The sequence below is a fragment of the Sturnus vulgaris genome, chromosome Z (genome assembly GCF_052056855.1).
Source record: "Sturnus vulgaris isolate bStuVul1 chromosome Z, bStuVul1.hap1, whole genome shotgun sequence".
Taxonomy (NCBI): domain Eukaryota; kingdom Metazoa; phylum Chordata; class Aves; order Passeriformes; family Sturnidae; genus Sturnus; species Sturnus vulgaris.
Window position 1 is genome coordinate 6,783,604 of NC_142283.1, and position 19,645 is coordinate 6,803,248.

Sequence of the window (19,645 nt, forward strand, 5' to 3'; positions counted from 1 at the left end):
GAAAACAAGATGTTTTATTCCCTTAGGGAGAAGGTGTTTAACTCAAGCCAGCATTAATACAATCCCACTGCCTGCTTCTTAACATGTGCTTCTAAATAATCAGTGGGTGTATGACTTTGGGCAGTATAAAGAACAAACAATAAAACAGCCCTAGCCCAAGGGTACTTGTGCATTATCCATAAATAAAGGATTTAAAAGCCTTGACTAATTTGAGTATTTATTATTTGGGCTTCAAAGTAATAGCACCAACCTGAGTTTAAGGCATGGTAAATTCTTCATGTCTTCATACAGTATTACAGGATCCTTTATTTCATATCTACCTGCATTTTTTCAGACGTGAAATTAAAAAAAATCACCTAAACTTTGCTCTAAAGATACATACTTTATACATATCTTTAGGGAAGCAAAAAAGCCAAGCCAATAGTTGTCCCAATACAATGATTTTGCTACTTCTGCTCACGTTCTTCCTTACACAGCACTAGTTTACCCTTACTACTCCTAAAAAACTCATCAAGCAGACAGAATTAATTAGTAATTAGTTACTACCTCAACACTTCTGTATTGCTTTTTCAATATAAGTAAGGTAGAGACTAGAACAGTATGAGAAATTTGATACAGGAGAAAGATGTAAAAAGGCTGGCTTGCTCCACACAGGCTGCTACCTAAGGCATAATTAAAAGACGAAGGAGGAAAACAATTACAGAAAGTGTAGGTGCATGTACCCCATACAGCCTACTTCACAAGAGTGAGATCAAGAATAATAATTCAGAAGTTGCACAGCAGCAATGTCATGATACAGAGTCAGGCCCATCTGTCCCTAGTGCTAGTGGAAATGTTTGAAGTTCAATGCTGAATTGATTCTGCTCTTTGTTTTTGTCTTTCAGGTAACATTTTAAAGCCGGATTAACTCTCAAATCCAGTTCATCACACTCCCCACAATAATTCTTGTCCTATGCCCTAAAGAAATCTTAAGCAGGTCCCGTGGAAGATGTGGTTGCACAAGGACTGCAAGACATGCAGATCTTCACATAGCACACAAAACCATATCACTTTTCAGCATTTAACTGAAAACAACAGCAAATCATAGAAACACTGTTTTTAAAGCCAAGTCAATTAATTTTAGACAATGTAGTTGAGAAGTCATAGAATAGTATCAGATCCAACTAAAGATATGAAAACATACTCCACCAATTTGTGTGAACAAATCCCCTTCAAGACAGTTTTGAAAGAAAAAGAACCACTGAGTTCATGTTTATTGCCCTTGGATTTTTTTTGCCTGACAACACTTACTGTATGCTTACCCAGAAAACCACACTCAATACCTCTTATTTCCAAACACGTTAGGGACACATGGGTTTACTCCATCAGACACCAACCAAAGAACTCCCGCATAAAATGGATAGTGAGCTGATGGTCTTGAAATTTTTTGGGTTTTTCCCCTCAGTTTTTAAGAGGTTTGAGTCAAGACCACCTGCTTCATTTAACTTGCTGATCAACACTGTCAGTACACACGAGTGTTGGTGATGACCTCATCTTGGCCACTAAGATATTATGAACAGCTAAGGAAGCACCTTTGGTAGCAGCAATCACTTCAGCCAGTTTAGTTCTGTAACATTTTTGTCTCCTGCTAGCAGTATCTAGCAGCTATTTTGGATCATACAATTTAAAACAGTATGTCACACCTGAGATCTAAGCTGCAGCTGGACAGACTAAATCTGGTAGCTACCACCAATTAATGTAAAATGTTACTGCTCCTTCTAAATCTCCCTGGGCTGCCTAATCACAGCACTTGTCTCCACACCAAAATGTAACTGAAACTTCTTACTTGCTTTACTTCTTTGTACCAAATTGCAAAAACCCACCTCCTCCTTATTTCTGTGCCTGAATTTGTTACTCTCCAAAACAATCCAAAAATTTCAGACTGGTAAGGAGTTGTGGGTTTGTCTAATAATTTCCAAGCTACCCAAATCAGCATAAATGAGGGGCAGACCTTCCTGTTGTCTTTATTCTGTCTATTCTACTGAGAAACAAAGATTATTTAAACTGTCAAAATAAAAGTAAATTGACTGTATATACATGGAGGCATTCATTTTTCAGCCCAGACAGCAGCAGATCTGGTGAATTTATCTAATCTCAACGTGTCAAAAAGCAAAGTACTTTCAAAGCTGGAACAAGTGAATAATAAAGGCAGCCATTTTATCAGCCCTGCACTCTGGGGTGCAAAAGTGAAAAGTACACACATATTTAAATCGACTCTTCCATCCAAGCTACTTCAAAGCGAATAGTTAAAAGAGAAATTAAATCAAATGGTGGGAAAAAGCAGAAGTGCAAGGATCTTCAACAAAAATGTATTTTACTCAATAAAAATATATAAAGGGAAATATTCTTCAGTAAAGTAGTTCTTAAAGCTGGTTGCAAGCTATCAACTTCAGGTCATAGAGAAGAGCACTATGATTATAACTTTAACAATGACAGTTACAGAAGAAAATGTCATCTGCTAATCCGTCATGTTTCTGCTGCATCAAAATAATGTCTACATTAAAAAAACTCTCCACTTACCAAGTGCACTTATAGCATCCTCAAAAAGATTTGATCGAGATGTATCACCTGTTGTACTGTAAGATGAAGACAAGTGCAATGGTAATTACAAAACTTTGGAAAACTTCCTATTAAAAAAAAAAAAAAAAAAAAAAAAGAGAAAAAAACCAGAGCAGCAGCTGTAACTCTAATAGCCCCTTTTGTTTCTAAAAAACCAACAAAGCTTTCCAAAGAGCTCCCTTTTGGTCCTATAGTGAGAATAGATTTTACAAACTTACAATGCTAGCATTTTTAAAACAAGGCCAACCTTCCCCCGCTATACCCCCCAGAAGTTTGGCTCTTGCCCATCTGCTCAGGGATTAGCCATCTGCTTGCCTGAATGCTTTAAAGGGTGGGAGAATAAGGTGGATTTTCAAAAGTACACAGCAGTCTCACTAACTGCTTCCCCACAGTTACCAGTTTGACCTCAATGAGGACCCAAGGAGGTCAGTGGCAAGCACTTATTAAAATCTTAGTACACTACTTTCCCAGGAATATAAACTGCTAAAATTTGCAATTACTCCATCTCGAGTTATCAAAGTTGTTAAATTATAGGATTAAAGGCTCACCTCTATGAACAGCAAGAAACACAGAGGTACAGCACTAGGCAGAGGAATATCAGTTTTAATCAGCCACAGCCAAGGGCTGCAAAATTAAAGCATCAGCCCCTTGTTCTCAGGGTGACACCCAGGGTAGGTCAACAGACCTCCTTCAAGGACAGCCTACAGGTAGTGCAACTCACTGTGGGGTGCCAGGAAAAAGTGCTGGGGGGAAATCCAGAGGAAGAACCAAAGGCAGGGAAAGGAATGCTTAAGGCACCATGCAGAAGAAAAGCACGGGTCAAGAGAGCGAAAAGAGGAGAAGAAGGGCCAGTCATACATAAGAAACTTGCCTGGCCGTGCTCTGCATCCTGTCTTTTTATTAAATTCTACTTCTAAAAGTTTTTTCATAATGCAGGATGCGTGTGTGTCTCTATTCTACATGCACGTGTGTATGTGGAAATCCAAGTGTTTGCAGGGACAGGGAGTTAAGGGGATCCAGACACCTGTGGAACAGCAACTGCTGAGACCAGACACTGTGGAAATCTGAATGCCAAGGACTGTAGCCAGCTCCTGGGTGAGCCCTCTGTGTGTTTGTGTGTGTGTGCAGGCAATGGGAATCTGAGTATCAGGGACTGGAACAGGGTTGCAGGGCTCAGGCAATCCCCATGCCCTTGTACCAAATACTTGCCAAACTCTAAGGGGTCAGTTATCAAAATAGAAATTCATATTTTTCATCTGTGTTTTGTACATACTCATTTTGCAGTAGTGGGCTTTGACCTAGCCAGAGGGGAACAGCATGTGGCTGATGTCTTGCATGACTGCTGGGATTTTCTCTGCCTGAGCTGACCTAAGCAGAGAGACATGTATTTATAGGCATATACATATTGTGTGCATATTTTGGGCATACATATTCAGTCTTGATAATGTGACAGACTTGAGGACATGAAGCTGCAGGAGCCTCACATTTATCAGGCTATCAGAATTGGCAACTCCTACCAGCAAGCAAAAGATTATCAGATTGATCTGAATGTTTTCAGAAGTTGCCACTAAAACTCCAACAAGGCACTTACAGAGATGTCCGTAAGATCTATGCAAGAAATAATTTGTTCCAACAAGAATGCTTCATTAGTATCTGTCAGTAGTTAAGATTTACAATCAGAAAAAGATCAAAGGCAAAGCAGGACACCAGCTGGCCTGGCCTTGGGTCAATAAATCTTGCCTTAGTAATTTAACTTCTGAAGCAAATCAGAAGCAAATAGTACTCACTGAAATCAAGGCAGGTGCAAACTTTAATGTATATGTCAAATTATTTTAAATTATTTTGTTCCTCCCTGTTAAATGTGTACACTGAGGCTCTCTTACTGCAGTTTTACAAAACTACAAGCTGTACATGAAAATCACTATTTCAGCAGGGAAGACTAATCTTCGAACCTACTGGACAAACTGAGCAGGGGAAAAAGAAAAAAAGCCCCACTCATTAGTATTTTTTAACAACTAAGTTAATTTGATTGATAAATGAAACTTCATTTGCATCTCATTTCTAAGAGATACTAACTTCTCAGAATTGCAAAATTAAAGCATCAGATTGTGTATTTAGTGCAAGAAATTTGTGATGAGTTTTTCAAGACATTAAGAAATTGCAAGTTTTGCTTCGTTATCATCAAATCAGTATTTGATGGTGTTTAAATACAATCACTTAAAAAATACTGTCTTGTGCACCAGTATTCCCAGAAATAACACACAAGTAATTAAAACCCAGAGTATGAAAAATGAAGATTTGATGTTCTGCAGAACTTCAGGGGCCATTAAATTCCAGTTAACAACATTTTAATCCCATGCAGTACTTAAGCAACTAAAGCAAAAAATGGCAACAGCATACAACAAGGATGAAACCTCTAACTTCTACCTAATTTTCTCAATTGTAGAAAATTGAGGTGAAAAGTTTTCCCAGATCCCACATCCCATACCTACAGATGGGCTGAGGAACATTCAGAAAAAAAACCCCAACCTTGTAGCTTTGAGGCTTTACATGATTAAGAGCAATACCATATTCTATATTTTGGAAGAAAAAGCTCTTTCCAGATATTAAGGGACTCATATAGCAATAAGGAATTTATGGTTTGAATCTGACCAACATGATCCAAAGCACAATCAGAGGGCTATGAGCAGGACAGGACACATTACTCTTAAGACTTCAAGAGCTTTGTGAGCAGTAGATCACCACTGCAGGTGACTATGCTCAGTCTGAAAAGAAACTTGAAGGATAGCAACTCCAAAATGCCTAAGAAATGTTGTGTCATTTAACTCCCCTCTCCACAGGTTTGTTCCCAAGATCACACTTCCCATGGGAGAAGGCACAAAAAAGGAGAGGTGTTTCTTACAATCACTAATGTTTACTTGAGTCAGAGATTGAAATTACAGTTAAGAAAGAAGAAAAATTATATAGAATGGAGAGACTAAAAATCAAAACTAGAAGCAACAGAAATGGGAACCCATTTTTGGAGGCTTACTCATACCTGTCAATTGATGATGGACTGACAGCAGCTGGTGCCTCAGGTGGTTTTTCTTCTGGCTTCTCCTCTTTCGGAGCACTCACAGGTGCAGGTTCACAAGCCACTGCATCTGGTGCTGGTGGTGGAGGGACAGGAGCTGGCACAGGGGCAGGAACAGGGATTGGTGCAGCAACTGCTGTGGGAGCTGCAGTTGTTGAGCCAACAGTGGAAGTGGCATTTGACGGCTGAGTCGCTCCAGCTGCTGCTTTGGGCTACGGGAGGACAACAGAGTTCAGGCACAGAACAAAGCCCATAAATCCATGGCTCTCTACAGGAAACCTACTAAGTTCTGTTAAGACCATTTGTGTTTGATATTGCTGCCTCAACATCAAGCACAACACTAAAACGTTGCAAGACATGAAATCTCTAACGTCCTCCACTGTGTTTAAATAAGCAACTGAGAGCGTCACTGAAGTACTTACACACCTGAGAGCTCACACTCTGAGGATAAAGTGAAATGCCAAGATCTAAATATTTACAGACCACAATATTCTAAAACAGTAAATAGACCAAAATATTTTGTGAAAACAATCCTATGTTTTACAAAAGCACATTTTCCAGAAGAAACCAAGTGAGCTGCCAAAAAAACATCTGCAGAACAAGTGTAAGCTTTTCTCACCACTCAGATGTGGGCAAAAGTGATTGAGACAGAAATCACATTTCATTATGAATGCTGTTTGCTGGAAAACTAGATGCGAAAAAAAATTAAGTTTCACCTGCAACATGTTTTAGTTATGCAATCTTTGCATTCAGAGCACTAGAATAACATCTCAAATACTTCAGTTCTGAAGTAAGCACCAAGGATACAGCAGAATGAAGGGCTACCAAATTTACAGCAGAATATTTAGAGTGAATAATACTTGTATGCATTTGTGAAATCATCTTCACATCTCTAACAGAAACTTGAATTTCTCTTGGGTGCAGTATTAATCCCATTATACAGAAATAGCCCCATGGACTGACAAAGCTGACCCCAATCTTTGCCTAAGAGAAATAGCTGAACTTTAACAAAACTACTTATTCAAGGTGCACCACTTTCAGACATTCCCTGCTTGAAGAAGAAAACATTTACTTCCTCTTTTTGTCTGCAAGGAGAGGTAAGGTTAAGAATGAATAGATTATAACATGATGGGCACAGCAAACATTATTTTAATCAGCACTCAGGGAAAAACATTGACACAGCTGGAATGCAAGGGGGTTATTTTCAGCTGGATTCCTAAACCCTTAATGCAACAATGCCTGAGCATCAGACAAAGTTAGCAGTCTGTGCCTACATGACTGGGCATGTCTTACCCACAAGAGAATCAGGAAAGGGCAATTGAGCTCTGAGACCAGCAGAAATATTGTAAGACTGAAGAAATGCCCAAACTACAGGTCCTTTATTATCAGAATATACTGAATTTAGCAGTTCTTCATAGAGATCTGTGTTTAGAATCATAGAATTGTTGAGGAGACCTTTAAAATTACTGAATCTAACCCATCTCTGCCACATCCAGCACTAAACACTGTCCCTAAGCGCCACAGCCACACATTTCTTGAACACTTCCAGGAGTGGCAATTACACAACTTCTCTGGAGTCGTCTACTCTCAAGAAAATGAAAAACTGGACTCTGACATCTCATCTGCATCTGTTTTCTTGTACTGATAAATGCCTCTGTGGCAAACCACAGAGTAGAAAGCTGTTCATTCAGGAAGACAGCAACAACAGTTATCTTTAACAAGCCCACATGTTTAATTATGTTTAATATTGTCAGATAGAAATAAAGGGCAATAGAATGTATGTTTTCTTTGTCAGGAGGAGGAACTCTAGCTTCAAAATTAATTTCATATTTCAAAACACAGATGAAGCCAGTTTTATTCAGATTTCAATGGTCTGGAATGCCTGGAAAATCAGTGGCTTGATTCCTGGAAGCAGCCTGACAAGTGGTTCAGAGAAGAAATACTTCAAACACGTGTCACAGTCATTCCCTATAAATTACACTTGCAGTCTTTCAAAACCCACAGGTTTGTTTACTGCCAGATGTATCCTGTCTCTACTGGTTTACACTGTTGAGCCTGACAGAAGAAAAAGCCATGAACTATGAAAAGCAACATGGCAAGGCTAGAAGAGTTCCATACAGAGGATTTAACAACAAACTACCTAGGTTGCCTTCATCCTTTTAATAATACAAGGGGGAAAAAAAACAGAGACAAGAAAGAATAAACAGTAAAATCAGCCATTAGCAATTTTTTTTCTTTGATACAAATATTCAGCACAGAGCAGCAGCAAAAACCAGCCTAAGCAAACCAAGACTGTGAAGCAATATTTTTTTATTTATTCACACCAGCTTTTTACTGTTGACCTGAACTTGCATATGATGAAATTCCACTGATTTTAAGGATGGGGACATACAATTACTCATCACAAGAAAAAACAGAATTATATTAATGAAGCTTCCTATTCAAAAGAAACAATTACTCACTTTTGTCACCATAACCACCACAAAGTTCTTCTCATCTATGTTGTATTCTTTAAGAGCAGTTTCATCATTAAGGATTTTACCTGAGAAATTAAACAGGCAGAAATTAAGAAGTTGTTTAGCAAATCAATAGGTGATCTTGATATTTCCTCATGAAAACATATTTTATGCAGATTTATAAACGTTAAAGAACCCAACAAAAAGCAATTTGATCATTAAGCTTTGGCAGTAGAACTACAATTTTCCTCATTTATGTACAGAGCAGTAGTTTGAAGGCTGGTGCCCTAAGTGTTGAAGATGCTTTAAAACCATATAAAATAAAAGCATTAAATCTGGAAAGAGTCACTGGATCATTAATAAAGATACATGTAATACAGAGGAAAGACGTTAACACACAAAAAGCTTAACCAGGTAACTTATGTCTGCTTATACAGTAAGGGAAATTCCTTTCTACTAATCGTCCATTTGCTCTTCAGACAAGAGCATTATGTTCAATAACAAGTGTGTGACCTTGCAACTTTAACAATTCGCAAGGCTGAAAAAGCTGAAACCATTCCATAACTTGCCACCTTGACAGAAGGATGAAAAAGCTATCAGGCAAACCTAGAAACATTTGCTATCCTATGACTTTTGATGTTTCATAAGCAGAGGTAGTACTATGACAAAATAGATTTGCATCACTTCTACAAGAACTTAGGACCACAGTAAGTCACACACTTTGCCTTTTCTTAGAATAAATTGAATTAGAGGTAGCACCACAAATCAGAAAATCAAGTCTATTTCTACAACAGAATTTTCAGGGAATATTTTACAATTTAAACAGGTGAATTTTCTGAAGACGTACTACAGACTGCTTCCATTTCACGACCTTTCTAGTGGACTGCAACTAGAAAGACACATCCTTATCCTAATGGCTGCAAGGAAATATAGCAACACATACACTTTATGGCATTCAGAACACAAAAGACTGGTTCCACCAGTCTTACAGGTCAAACATTCAAGGGAGTATTACATGTAGTGCAGTAACAGCAATACCTGTAGTATCTGACTCAGAACCCACAAGGGTTTACTTAAAATTTTTTACAGGGACTTCGGGGACAGCTTAAATGAATGTGTATGTAATATATATACTTTATGGAAGTACATATACAAATATCCTGTCTTCTCAGAAAACACCATTCTCAGGGTTTCTAGACCTCACCCTAATGCAGATGTCACCACAACGGATCAGCCTCTCTAATCAAAGTCAGCTAGGGGTATCACTTTGCTTTACCAAACAACAAAAATTCTATGGCTCATTTTATTAAAAGTAAAAATGTCATCAATATACTGCTGTATCTCTTGTCCAAGAAAAAGAAAAAAAAAAGAGAATCCATCTTAGGATAATATTGCATTCTCAATCTTATTTCTTATATTTGCAACTGCTTGTGAGGATTACTCAATACTGCAGATACATTCTGGCTTCAGAAAACACTCAAGCGGTGTCACAGAATCTTATGTAATCTTTGATTTTTGCAATCACAGAAACACAATATTAAGAGTGCCATGCAGTTACACATATTGCACAAAGCCTTCTGCCTGGTTCACATTTCTTGATTATGCATGAGACTTCAACTTTCATGCTCTTGACATTCACTCGCTCCACTGAAGCACCAGGGACACAAAACTTGATATGAGAAGTAGTCCAGAGGAGCTGTACAAACACAGAAACTCACAACTTCTCTACCATTAGAATCTCTCCACTGTTAACAGTGGTTTTAGCTTATTATAAGTTACAAAACAGTACATCACAAAAGTGAAAAGTCCACCAAAGTTTCCTTCAAGCTCAGTTTTAGAGGGAAAAAAAACACTAGAGGGAGTACTGGAATAGCACCAAATTTCTGACATGAAGTGAGAACAAAAAAATGGGTTTCTGTATTAGTGCCAGAATGAACAAGGCAAGTAAAATAAAGCTCAAATAAAGTTAATTTCATGTTTTTAACTGACATTAGCCTGCTTTTTGCTAGTATGTAAGACATGTTTCTAGTGATGGAGCTTAAAAGTACTGAAAGCAAGGATTTGGTGGTGGGTTTCTTTTGTTAATTAAAAAAAAAAAAAAATCTGTTTTTTAATTCTCTGAGGTATATACAGCAATGCTTCAACTATACACAACATAAATTGAACAAGAAAAGAATTAAGCCAGATCGGCAGCTTTGTCCTGCTTAAATCCTGAATTCTTGCAACAAAATCTATTTCTTCTTCACCCAGCATATCCCCAAGACACCATGTTACAAGAGCAAAGATGACAGACACACATATATTAAAACAAAAATTAAGAGCTCCCTTTGACACTGAGTTCTTGTATTAGTGGGGGTTTTTATCCTGTCTGTACTTCAGTTCTTAGAATTCTTAGAAGATATAACATTCACATCCAAGTCAAACAACAACATAAAATAAGACAGGTTCAGATAAGTTATCTTCAGAATATTCATTACCTGCATAAATTAGTTTTTGGCCAGCAACTGGAAAGGCATCTTTCCCCCTTTCTGACTCAATCTTCTCTTTCAGTGCCTTCACCTAAAGCACAAAAACAGTCTTAATGAAAACAAAGTTCACAGCACAAACCTAATTAAGTATACTTTAAGTTTTATATACTGGAGAGTAGTTTCAATCATGCCTTGATTATGTCAAGTTTATCAGTCTTCTGAATATGTCACTGTAACCACTTTGCAGAGCAACATGTCCCTTTCCCAAATAGTCTCCTATGTTGAATCAAATTAGGTAATTATTTTTTCCATGAGAAGTTATTAGTATAAATGTACAACACAGTGAAAAAGTAAATTAAGAAACCTGTGGAGCAGAAATGTTTTCATCTCTTGACCCATTTGCCCTGTTCTTTCCCTGAATGCAGAGGGTACATCTGCTATAAACACAGCTGAAGGTTTTCATCATCACAACCACTTTTCAGGGAATGCCTATTTTTTGTAAGATCACCATGACATTCAACCTTGAAGTCTCCATATGCAAAGCCTTGTGCAAAATGTTCAGATGCCTTTCTTACATAAATTGTTTTCAACTCCGCCCCCCTCCACCACAATTTCTGGAGCTTCACATAGCATTTCTGAGCCTACACATTTACTTGCTTGCATGGACCACTGATGCATCATCCACACTTTCACAGCTCCAATAGCTCAAGTGCCACTGTTAGTTGTCATGTTAAAGAATGCTCTCAGTTCCCCAGAAAGACTCCATAATGCTCCCCTGAGGAGGTAAAGCAAGCTCCTGTAAAAGCATTCCTGTACTGACACATCTGCAGTCATATTTTAAGACAAACTGCCTGCACACACAGTCAATTCTTCTTGCTTTCCTGCAGACAATCCCACTATACAGAAAACAAAGGCAACCAATCTGTTATGAGCTTATTACTACAAGCTAACACCACCTTTTAAAGGTTTTTGTTTGTTTTTTTTCCTGAATATTAAAAAAATCTTTTTCATAAAACCGCAAGTATACAGAATGCAACATATTGCTTCCCTTTGTGGAACTAAATTAAAATAGGGAGACAGCTTTTTCCCCAGCAGATGAAGGAAGGATGTTTTTGGTATTTTGTATCATACATGCCATCCCAGCACCTGCCAAATGCTGTGGAATTAGTCTCCAACCAGTTCTTTCCCCATAGCAAAACTAAGAGCAGCTCACTGCCACCCCAAAGTCCCAAGGACAGTCAAATTTGACAGTAACTTGCTGAAAGCATCATCATTCTCATGCACTTACTTTACAACAATCTGTCCTATCCTTGGATTTAAATTTATTTCTAAAGCATACTTTCTTGAAAATTAAAAATATAACTCATTAATTCCTCCCCCAATTTTAAGGATGGAAGTCACTCACGTTGCAACTGAACAATCTCTTTTACCAGATAAGTCATCAAGGATTTTTTTCCTTAAGTTTAATAATAATAATTTCTAATATTTCACACAACTTCAGTTTAAGTCCTGCATGCACTAGGGCAAATTAATCCCTTGAATAATGTTAAAAGCTTGTTATGTTCCCAAATGTCTATTTCTTAACAGTCTCTTTATGTACTCTTATACTTATATACTTGTAACAAATCACTCAAAGATAATGACTCGAGGCTAATCCTGTTACCATGATTGTCATAGATTTGTAACAAATATGGCAATTTTACTAAGGTGTATAATCTATTTGGAGGGAGAAAAATCACAGTTTATTTCATGTCCACTGCATCAATCAAGGTACTGGCTTCAAATGTCTACTTTGTCTTCTTCATTTTCTATTGTTTTATTCTAGACTTTTTCCTACAAGGAACGAAACCAAGATCTGTTCTCTCAAACATAATCTTTGAACAGCTAGAAGTCTAGGTCAGGACACACTGAACACACATGTTGATTTACTACACAATAATTGGATCCATGAAAAGCAGTTAGGATATTTAGTGTAGGAGGATCCAACGATTCATTTGCCTTTGCTAACGACCTGTGTGTAGCATTTCCCCTTATTATTACTGTGCTGTGATTGATGTACTGCAAGTGACCTGAGGCACTGCCTTCTTCCAAAACCTCCCAAAATGTTTCCCCTTCCATAAGTCTGCAACAAACAGGACTGTGTTTTCTTCCCTTTGGCAGGTGGCATTCATTTCCAGACGTAGCCAAACTTCTATTTACACCACGGGGCCAAGGGAAATGAGAAGAAAACCTATTCTGGGAATCCGTTCCAGTGTTTCACCATCCTCACTGTACAAAATCCCTTCTTTACATCTACTCTTAACAGGCCTGCTAAAAAGTGTGTCTCCATCCTTCTTATTAGCCTCCATTTGGCACTGGAAGGCTGTTCAAGGTTTCCCCAGAGCCTTCTCTTCTCTAGCCTGAATAATCCCAGCTCTCTCAGCTTGTCTCCATAGGAGAGGTGCTCCACACTCTGAACATCTTCATGGCCTCCTCTGGACCAGCTCCAACAGGTCCACATCTTCCACGTGCTGAGGACCACCAAGAGCATGCAGCCAAATGTTCCACAGGATTACATCCAGGAAAACTAGTTCAGCAGCCAAGAGCAGTTTCAGCCTTGTGGGACATTAAAGTGACTGCTTCAGCTGTACGGTCCCCTTCCACAATCCAAAAACTCTCTCCGCATACTAATACTGACATAATTTTTATTATTGTGGTGGTCTAGGTCAGGACAGACTAAAGACACATACTAATTAATATGCAGTAACAGGATCCATATGAAGGAATTTGATATTTATTGCGTCAAGTAGTTATCAATGCAAATAACACCATGAGGTTACAGAACCATGGTGGTTCTGAACATAAAAGCAAACTACAGGTTTTCTCCTGAAGAACAGAGACAACCTTCAGCTAAAGTTTGCCAATACAGGGGCCACCATTAACTTCTTAATTCTTGAAAGGACTGGAAATCCTGAAGAGAAAAGGTCGTTAGTTTCCAGTGCTGTTTTTATTTTCTCCACGTATTCTTGCCACGTACATCAATCAGTTTAAGAACAGATTATATCCTAAAGTGGAACACAAATTACTTTAGTTCTCCGGCTGACAGCTTACAAAAATCTAAAAGAAATTTAACCTTAACATAACTGAGCCAATTTACAGTATTTTGCTATCTATGCCCAGGGACACTATGTCATTTGCAAAGGGGAAGATCATTTACACAGGTCTCTCTTTTAAATGGACATTCACTCCACCGTGAACTTTCGCCATCCAAAGATATTGATATGTTATTGTAACTGACAGTAACACACCATGGGCTCCAAATTACAAATTAAAAGTTCTGTAATGTCATTCAAGTTGCTCCTTTAAAACTGAAAATAGACCAAATAGTCAAGCAATTTCCAGATTACATTCGAGAACATTTCAGAGCATTGCTTAACTGCTTTATAAAGAATAGTGATTTAGATAAGGGAATCTGTCATATCTCAAATAAATACAATGAACTGATTGCATTACACCTATTCAAAGGAACAAACAAAAGGATTTAAACCAACTCTTAACTACTAGAGCTTGAACCTGCAAGAAAATGCAGTCAGCTGCAGACTTCATCATTCTCCTATCAGAGAAAGAAGTTCAAAAAACACTCAGGCTAAAATAAAAAGCACTTGCCTGTTTCTCTGACTTTCATCCTTGCCTAGTCTAGGAGGCCAGAAACACATCATCTGCAGAGGATACAATACTAATTCTCAGAATAAAAAAATTGAATAGATAAGATCAGATACATTAATTTTAGCAGTGACATTCCAGTGGCACAGAATTTCCTCTTGTAGTTCTAACTGGAGTGACTGAAGGCATAGCAAGAAATAACTGTGCCATTAATTCTACTAAGAGGACAAAATGCATGACAGTGCAACAACCTGTATGTCAGATAGTAGTCTGATCCACCTTCATTTAGATTTAAACCATAGATGTTCCATTTTCAAGGAGGAATTAAAAATACAAAGAAGCCTTCTCAATGCTTTTCAGAAAAGACAGCTGCATCTTCCAGCTGCTGGTGCAATGAACTGCTGAAAAAAGCAACAACCTCAACTTTGCCTCTAGCAAATTAGGTTGCTGAGAACCTAGACTTCAGCACTGCCATTGGTTATTAAGTGAAAATTAATTTTGGGGAAGCACACTCAGCACATTGATCTGTCAAAATGAGAAACCACCCATAGATTATGATTTATTTTTCTCATAAATACAGATCCATAAACCAAACCTTCAGGCTTCCTAGCTTTATTCAATCTGATTAGGATTCACAACATATTTCAGACTTCACCAAATCCCGTTTTTCTTCTGCTATTATAAAATTTCAGAGCACAATAAACAGAGCCTGTACTTTATGGCAATACCTTTAGGAATGAGCATCAATTCATCTACCAACACGTTACCCTAAAGATTCAGAAACAGCACACTTACAAGTGAAGATGATTTTGTTCTGTCCCCTATGAATTTAGACATGAAACTCTCCCTACAACGTAGAAACTGAATGCAATGTCCTCGAGAATATATGCCATGCAATCTGTTTAATAAAGAGCTAGAGCTGATCAACTCCTAACTGAAAAATCAACGTATTCCAAAGAAATACCTGTCATCAATTGCATCCCAGACCAGTATCTAAAAATGGGTTTCATGAAATCACCAGTGCCGAGTTTCCCAGTTGTTCTTTGCAGTCACTTTTTGCCAGCTAAGCAAGCAGGGTATGCTGGGTTCCATCCAGGCAAGCAGCTTCCATTGATCACACACCCTTCCTCTTCCCTCTCACACACCAATTTTCATTTCTCCTACCTCATATAAATGCTAACACAGAAGAGGCAAATATCATCAGTTTATTCAGAGACTCTATAAATCCTAAAGAAAAAGTGAACAGTGTGCTTTCATTGGTTTTAATGTATAATTACACAGGCAAGACAAATTGCTGAATTTCTTGAGATGTTGGGAGAAACTGAATACAAAACTGGAAAGGATCTCTTCTGGCATCAAGCCACAAACTCATCTTCCACACTATAATCTTCATCAGGAAGCTGATGCACCAACAGACAAGGTTGTTTGCTACTTCTACCACGAGACTGCTACAAAGTTTACTCTGATTATTGGAAGACTTTTCCTAGTTTCCAGCCCCAGTTAATTTGCTCACTATTAATACTGATTTGTCTTATGCTGATGTTACAATTCAAGCATGAGTAGCCTTCCCATGTCCCTTGCCCGTGTAAAACATTTACAATCTCACCAGAACTTGTGAGCTAAGCTAAGCATGTTTCTTTCGTTTCTTCTCTTGTGAGAGTCACGGTTTTCCACCGGCTCCAGGCACCTCCTTCCGAAGGTAGAAATTCATTGCCCTTGGGAAAAGGTGGCCAGCACACGTGAAAAAGAATAGCATCACTACTCTCCCTAGACATTTCACAATCTATGATCTTCAGAACTTCACCTTTTAATGCACCTGATTCTAATTAATCCATGCTGCTCGTCTGAGAGTAGTTTACCAAAGTCTGACCCTCGATTAGGCAGCCAGGTACTAATGTTAAACTTTGTCCATGTCATCGTGCTTCTGTTGCTTTGTACTCAAATTCTTATCAAATGAATTAAAGGACTGTGAAGAGATAGTTCCCAAGAGCAACTCTGAAAGACCTTCACTGCTGCTGAACTGCTTCTCTTTGAGAATAAATGCTGCACAGAGGGTTTTTTCCTTTAATCTACCTTATAATTCTCTACCACTCTTCAGCTCTTTCTGTAGTAGGCTAACAGGTTTCTCCTAGACTTTAGGAAAAGTCATAGTTAGACAAGGACAAAAGCTTTTATTACAAAGGGCTCTGATTTTTTTCTCCTCCCTGAGGGAGGGCATCAGAGTCTGAAGTCTTGTTTAGAATTTAGGCTTAATATTCCTGAGTTTTCTCCTCCCACTGCCCTTGCAAAAATATTTACCACATGTTATACTGCTCAAAGTAAAGCAAGGACAATGCAGCTGTATCAGACAATAAAACAGACAAAAACCTGCTAATGAAGCAACAAGCTGACCAGTGCAACAGGTTTTACTACCCTTAATCAAACTCCATGATCAGCAACTGATTAATGACAAATACTGTGCCTACTACTAAAAACACGCAGAGGATAAGAAAACACCATGCTCATAAGTCAATGCTTTACAACACTTTTACTGGTAAGAATGCATTTGGTTCATATTACTTCTTTCTACAAATTATAAAAGCAGGTTTTTCTGGCACAAAACTCCATTTACAGTGTTCTCTTGTATTTTCTTTCTAAGCAGGACACTCATATTTAGTCAGAAGGCAATCATAGTGGTTACATGAACAGATCACTGCCCTACTTCAGGCCTCAAAGGCATAACAGATACAGTAATTGGGAAGAACCAGAGGAGAGGAAGAGCCTTGTGAATCCAGGCAGGTTTATGAGCTTAGTAAGAGCCTGGAAAAAAACACAGTTGTACTCAAATAAACAAGGCATCTAGAATTACTCCAGCATTCAAAAACAGCCAGGATAAAGCATTCATAAGCCCTTTTATTTACTTCCTGTATTTACTGTTGCTGAAGTTTACATACAAAGAAAGAAGCAGCACACTTCTGAGGAAAAATAGTCTCGAATTGTCAAGGTAAAAATCCAAATTTAGCCCTGACATTTACTTTCTCTGCAATTACCTCTACAAAATCAAGCTCATCTCCACACAAGTGAAATTTATAAGCCTAGCAGTTGTTATGCACTGACCAGAGATCAACAGAAATAATTTTTTATCTCAAAGCTAGCCTCCAGGCCTCTAGACACTTCTGCCTGGCATTTCAAAATTGATCTAAGCTCTGCCTCAAAGAGGAGACACTGGGGCCAGTTTTCTGATGCAAAAAGGTGACTAAAAGAGCTGCATTGATGCAGCTTTGTGCTAACAGAGGAACACAAATTTCAAGCTAAAGCAGAGCTTTCAGCTATCTGCAGTTTGAATAAAGGCAGCAAGATGGACAGTCCTGCCTCTGAAGCCACAAAGGCTTATTTTAGGAAGAAAGCTTACATTCTGAGTGGCGGCTCTTGCATGGTCTTGTTGATCAGCTCAAAAAATCCTCCCGTAGCTTTAGGCAGACAATTTTTACAACAGGCATATTCCTCACAAACCAATTTACAAGTATAAGAGTGACACAGTTGTTTGAGTATGAAGAAAACTGACAAGCCATTTCTATCAATTCTAAAAAGACACTTAAAAAACCCTTTCCCAAACACTGAGTGCTGATCAGCCAGTTGGAAGGGTGCCTTTGACACAAACACACAGGGAAAGACAAAGAGAGGGAGAACCAGAGCCAGTGTGTAGACAACACTGTGTGCTCACAGCCACGGCAAGCCCTTCCCTCTCCTTTTCCAGTTGCTTTGGTGCTCCCTGCAGGGCAGCACGCAGAGGACAGCAATCCTTACAGGCTCTAGATAAGCCATGCTGCACATCACCATGTCCTGTGAAATAAAGAGAGATTTGTTTCACTGAGTCCACTCCTCCCACAGGAGCCATGACACAAACCTTGGTGGGAGAAAATATTGCCAGCCATATCCTTCAGTGCTGTATCTATCTATCTCACACCTGCAGATACCCTTTCCCGTGTTTCAAGAATTCAAAGAAAATATTTTTGAAAGGTTTGTCAGTAAACACAGTCATTTATGCACAAGGGCAGCAATGGGACTCCAGACAGTAGCAGAATCATCTGCTCATATTCTTTTTAATTAAAATGTACTCTCCACTTTCCCCAGCTTTCAAAGGAAACATATTCCAGCCTGTTGCTATCCATATCAGAGACAGAAACCCTTGCTTTCTAGCCATATCTGAAAAACAGACCTTAAATATATGTAGAGAACCATCCTTAAGTGTGTACAATCTCTATATTTAACTCCTCAGGATATTGGCCATCTTAAGAATGGTGGCCCAAGAACATTTAGCTTTTGAGAAATACAGCACATAATAGTGCCAAATTATTAAAAGTACAAAGCTAAATTTTCTTTGCTGACAGCTAAACAGTGTGAGAACATTCTCAATAAAATAGTTGAAAAACTATGGGCAGAGCCACAGCATTTGAAAAATAGGTAACATGTAAAAACATGTTCCAATATGAATAAAATAATTTTATCTGTATCAAGTAATTTATGCTATCTTATCCTTTCCTTTATTAAGCTAAAAAAAAAAAAAAAAAAAAAAAAAAAAAAAAGAAAAGAAAAGAAAAGAAAAATAAGAAAGTGTCATCCTGCCCAAACTTCTTTGGAAATTGTATTAAAAAATATTAAAAAAAACCCACTCACTAGAATTTCAGGAAAATATTCCTGAACATGTGAAAGCCTAACCTTCTTCAGCCAAAAAACAGAACTTCCCTGAAAATCCTAACTCTAACCAGGGAACAAAAAAGGGCTATCCACCAAAGAAAAGCAGAAGCAAAAAGTCCCTAGTGAGTTAGTTTAAAAAATATTAATTGTAACAGACCGTAACTCCAAAATGCTACAGTCTGTGAAGAAAGTATGAAAACAATGAAAAAAAAAATGCAGCTACTCTTATTCTAGCGATCTCTGAAGTTACAATTTTGCAGAGTCATGTATCAAACCATAAGCAGCAAGTACAAGCCCTTCAAATTCACACCTCCTCTGCCTGTGCAAGCACACACACACACCCCCGGTAACAATAAAATCCTAAAGGGAGGCTAGAACAACAAAACAATCCTCCAAAAGAGAAGAAAGATACCTACTTCACAACTCAAAGAGCAATTTGAGAAAAATACCAAGACCTTTAAACAGAAAAACATCTTTGACTTAGAAGGGTACTTCTGGATTTTAAACTGAGCACTTTTCCTCTAACCACTAAAATTAAAAACTCCCAGGAAAATAAAAAAAATCTTCTTACCCACAACTTCTGTAGGGTTAACCTGCACTGAAACACGTGTAGGGAGGAGGCTGTCAAGAGTACCTTCATCCTCATTCACAAGTTACAAGCCCTGGAGTCAGCTTTCACCATTTCACTCAGCAATAGTCTCTCATTCTTCCAGAACTGTAACAAAGTTAAT

General features: G+C 38.2%; 1 protein-coding gene across 2 annotated transcripts in view; it reads right to left on the minus strand.

The window, feature by feature from the left end:
* RAD23B (RAD23 nucleotide excision repair protein B) overlaps window positions 1–19,645 on the minus strand; it is a 33,850-nt gene that overhangs the window by 10,537 nt on the left and 3,668 nt on the right. For both annotated transcript variants that reach the window (XM_014883850.2, XM_088156471.1), the window contains exons 2-5: window positions 10,605–10,686; window positions 8,134–8,213; window positions 5,636–5,883; window positions 2,560–2,615 (exon numbers count right to left, since the gene is read on the minus strand). In XM_014883850.2, the coding sequence (XP_014739336.1) occupies window positions 2,560–2,615; window positions 5,636–5,883; window positions 8,134–8,213; window positions 10,605–10,686 (466 nt within the window). The remainder of the gene's footprint in view (window positions 1–2,559; window positions 2,616–5,635; window positions 5,884–8,133; window positions 8,214–10,604; window positions 10,687–19,645) is intronic.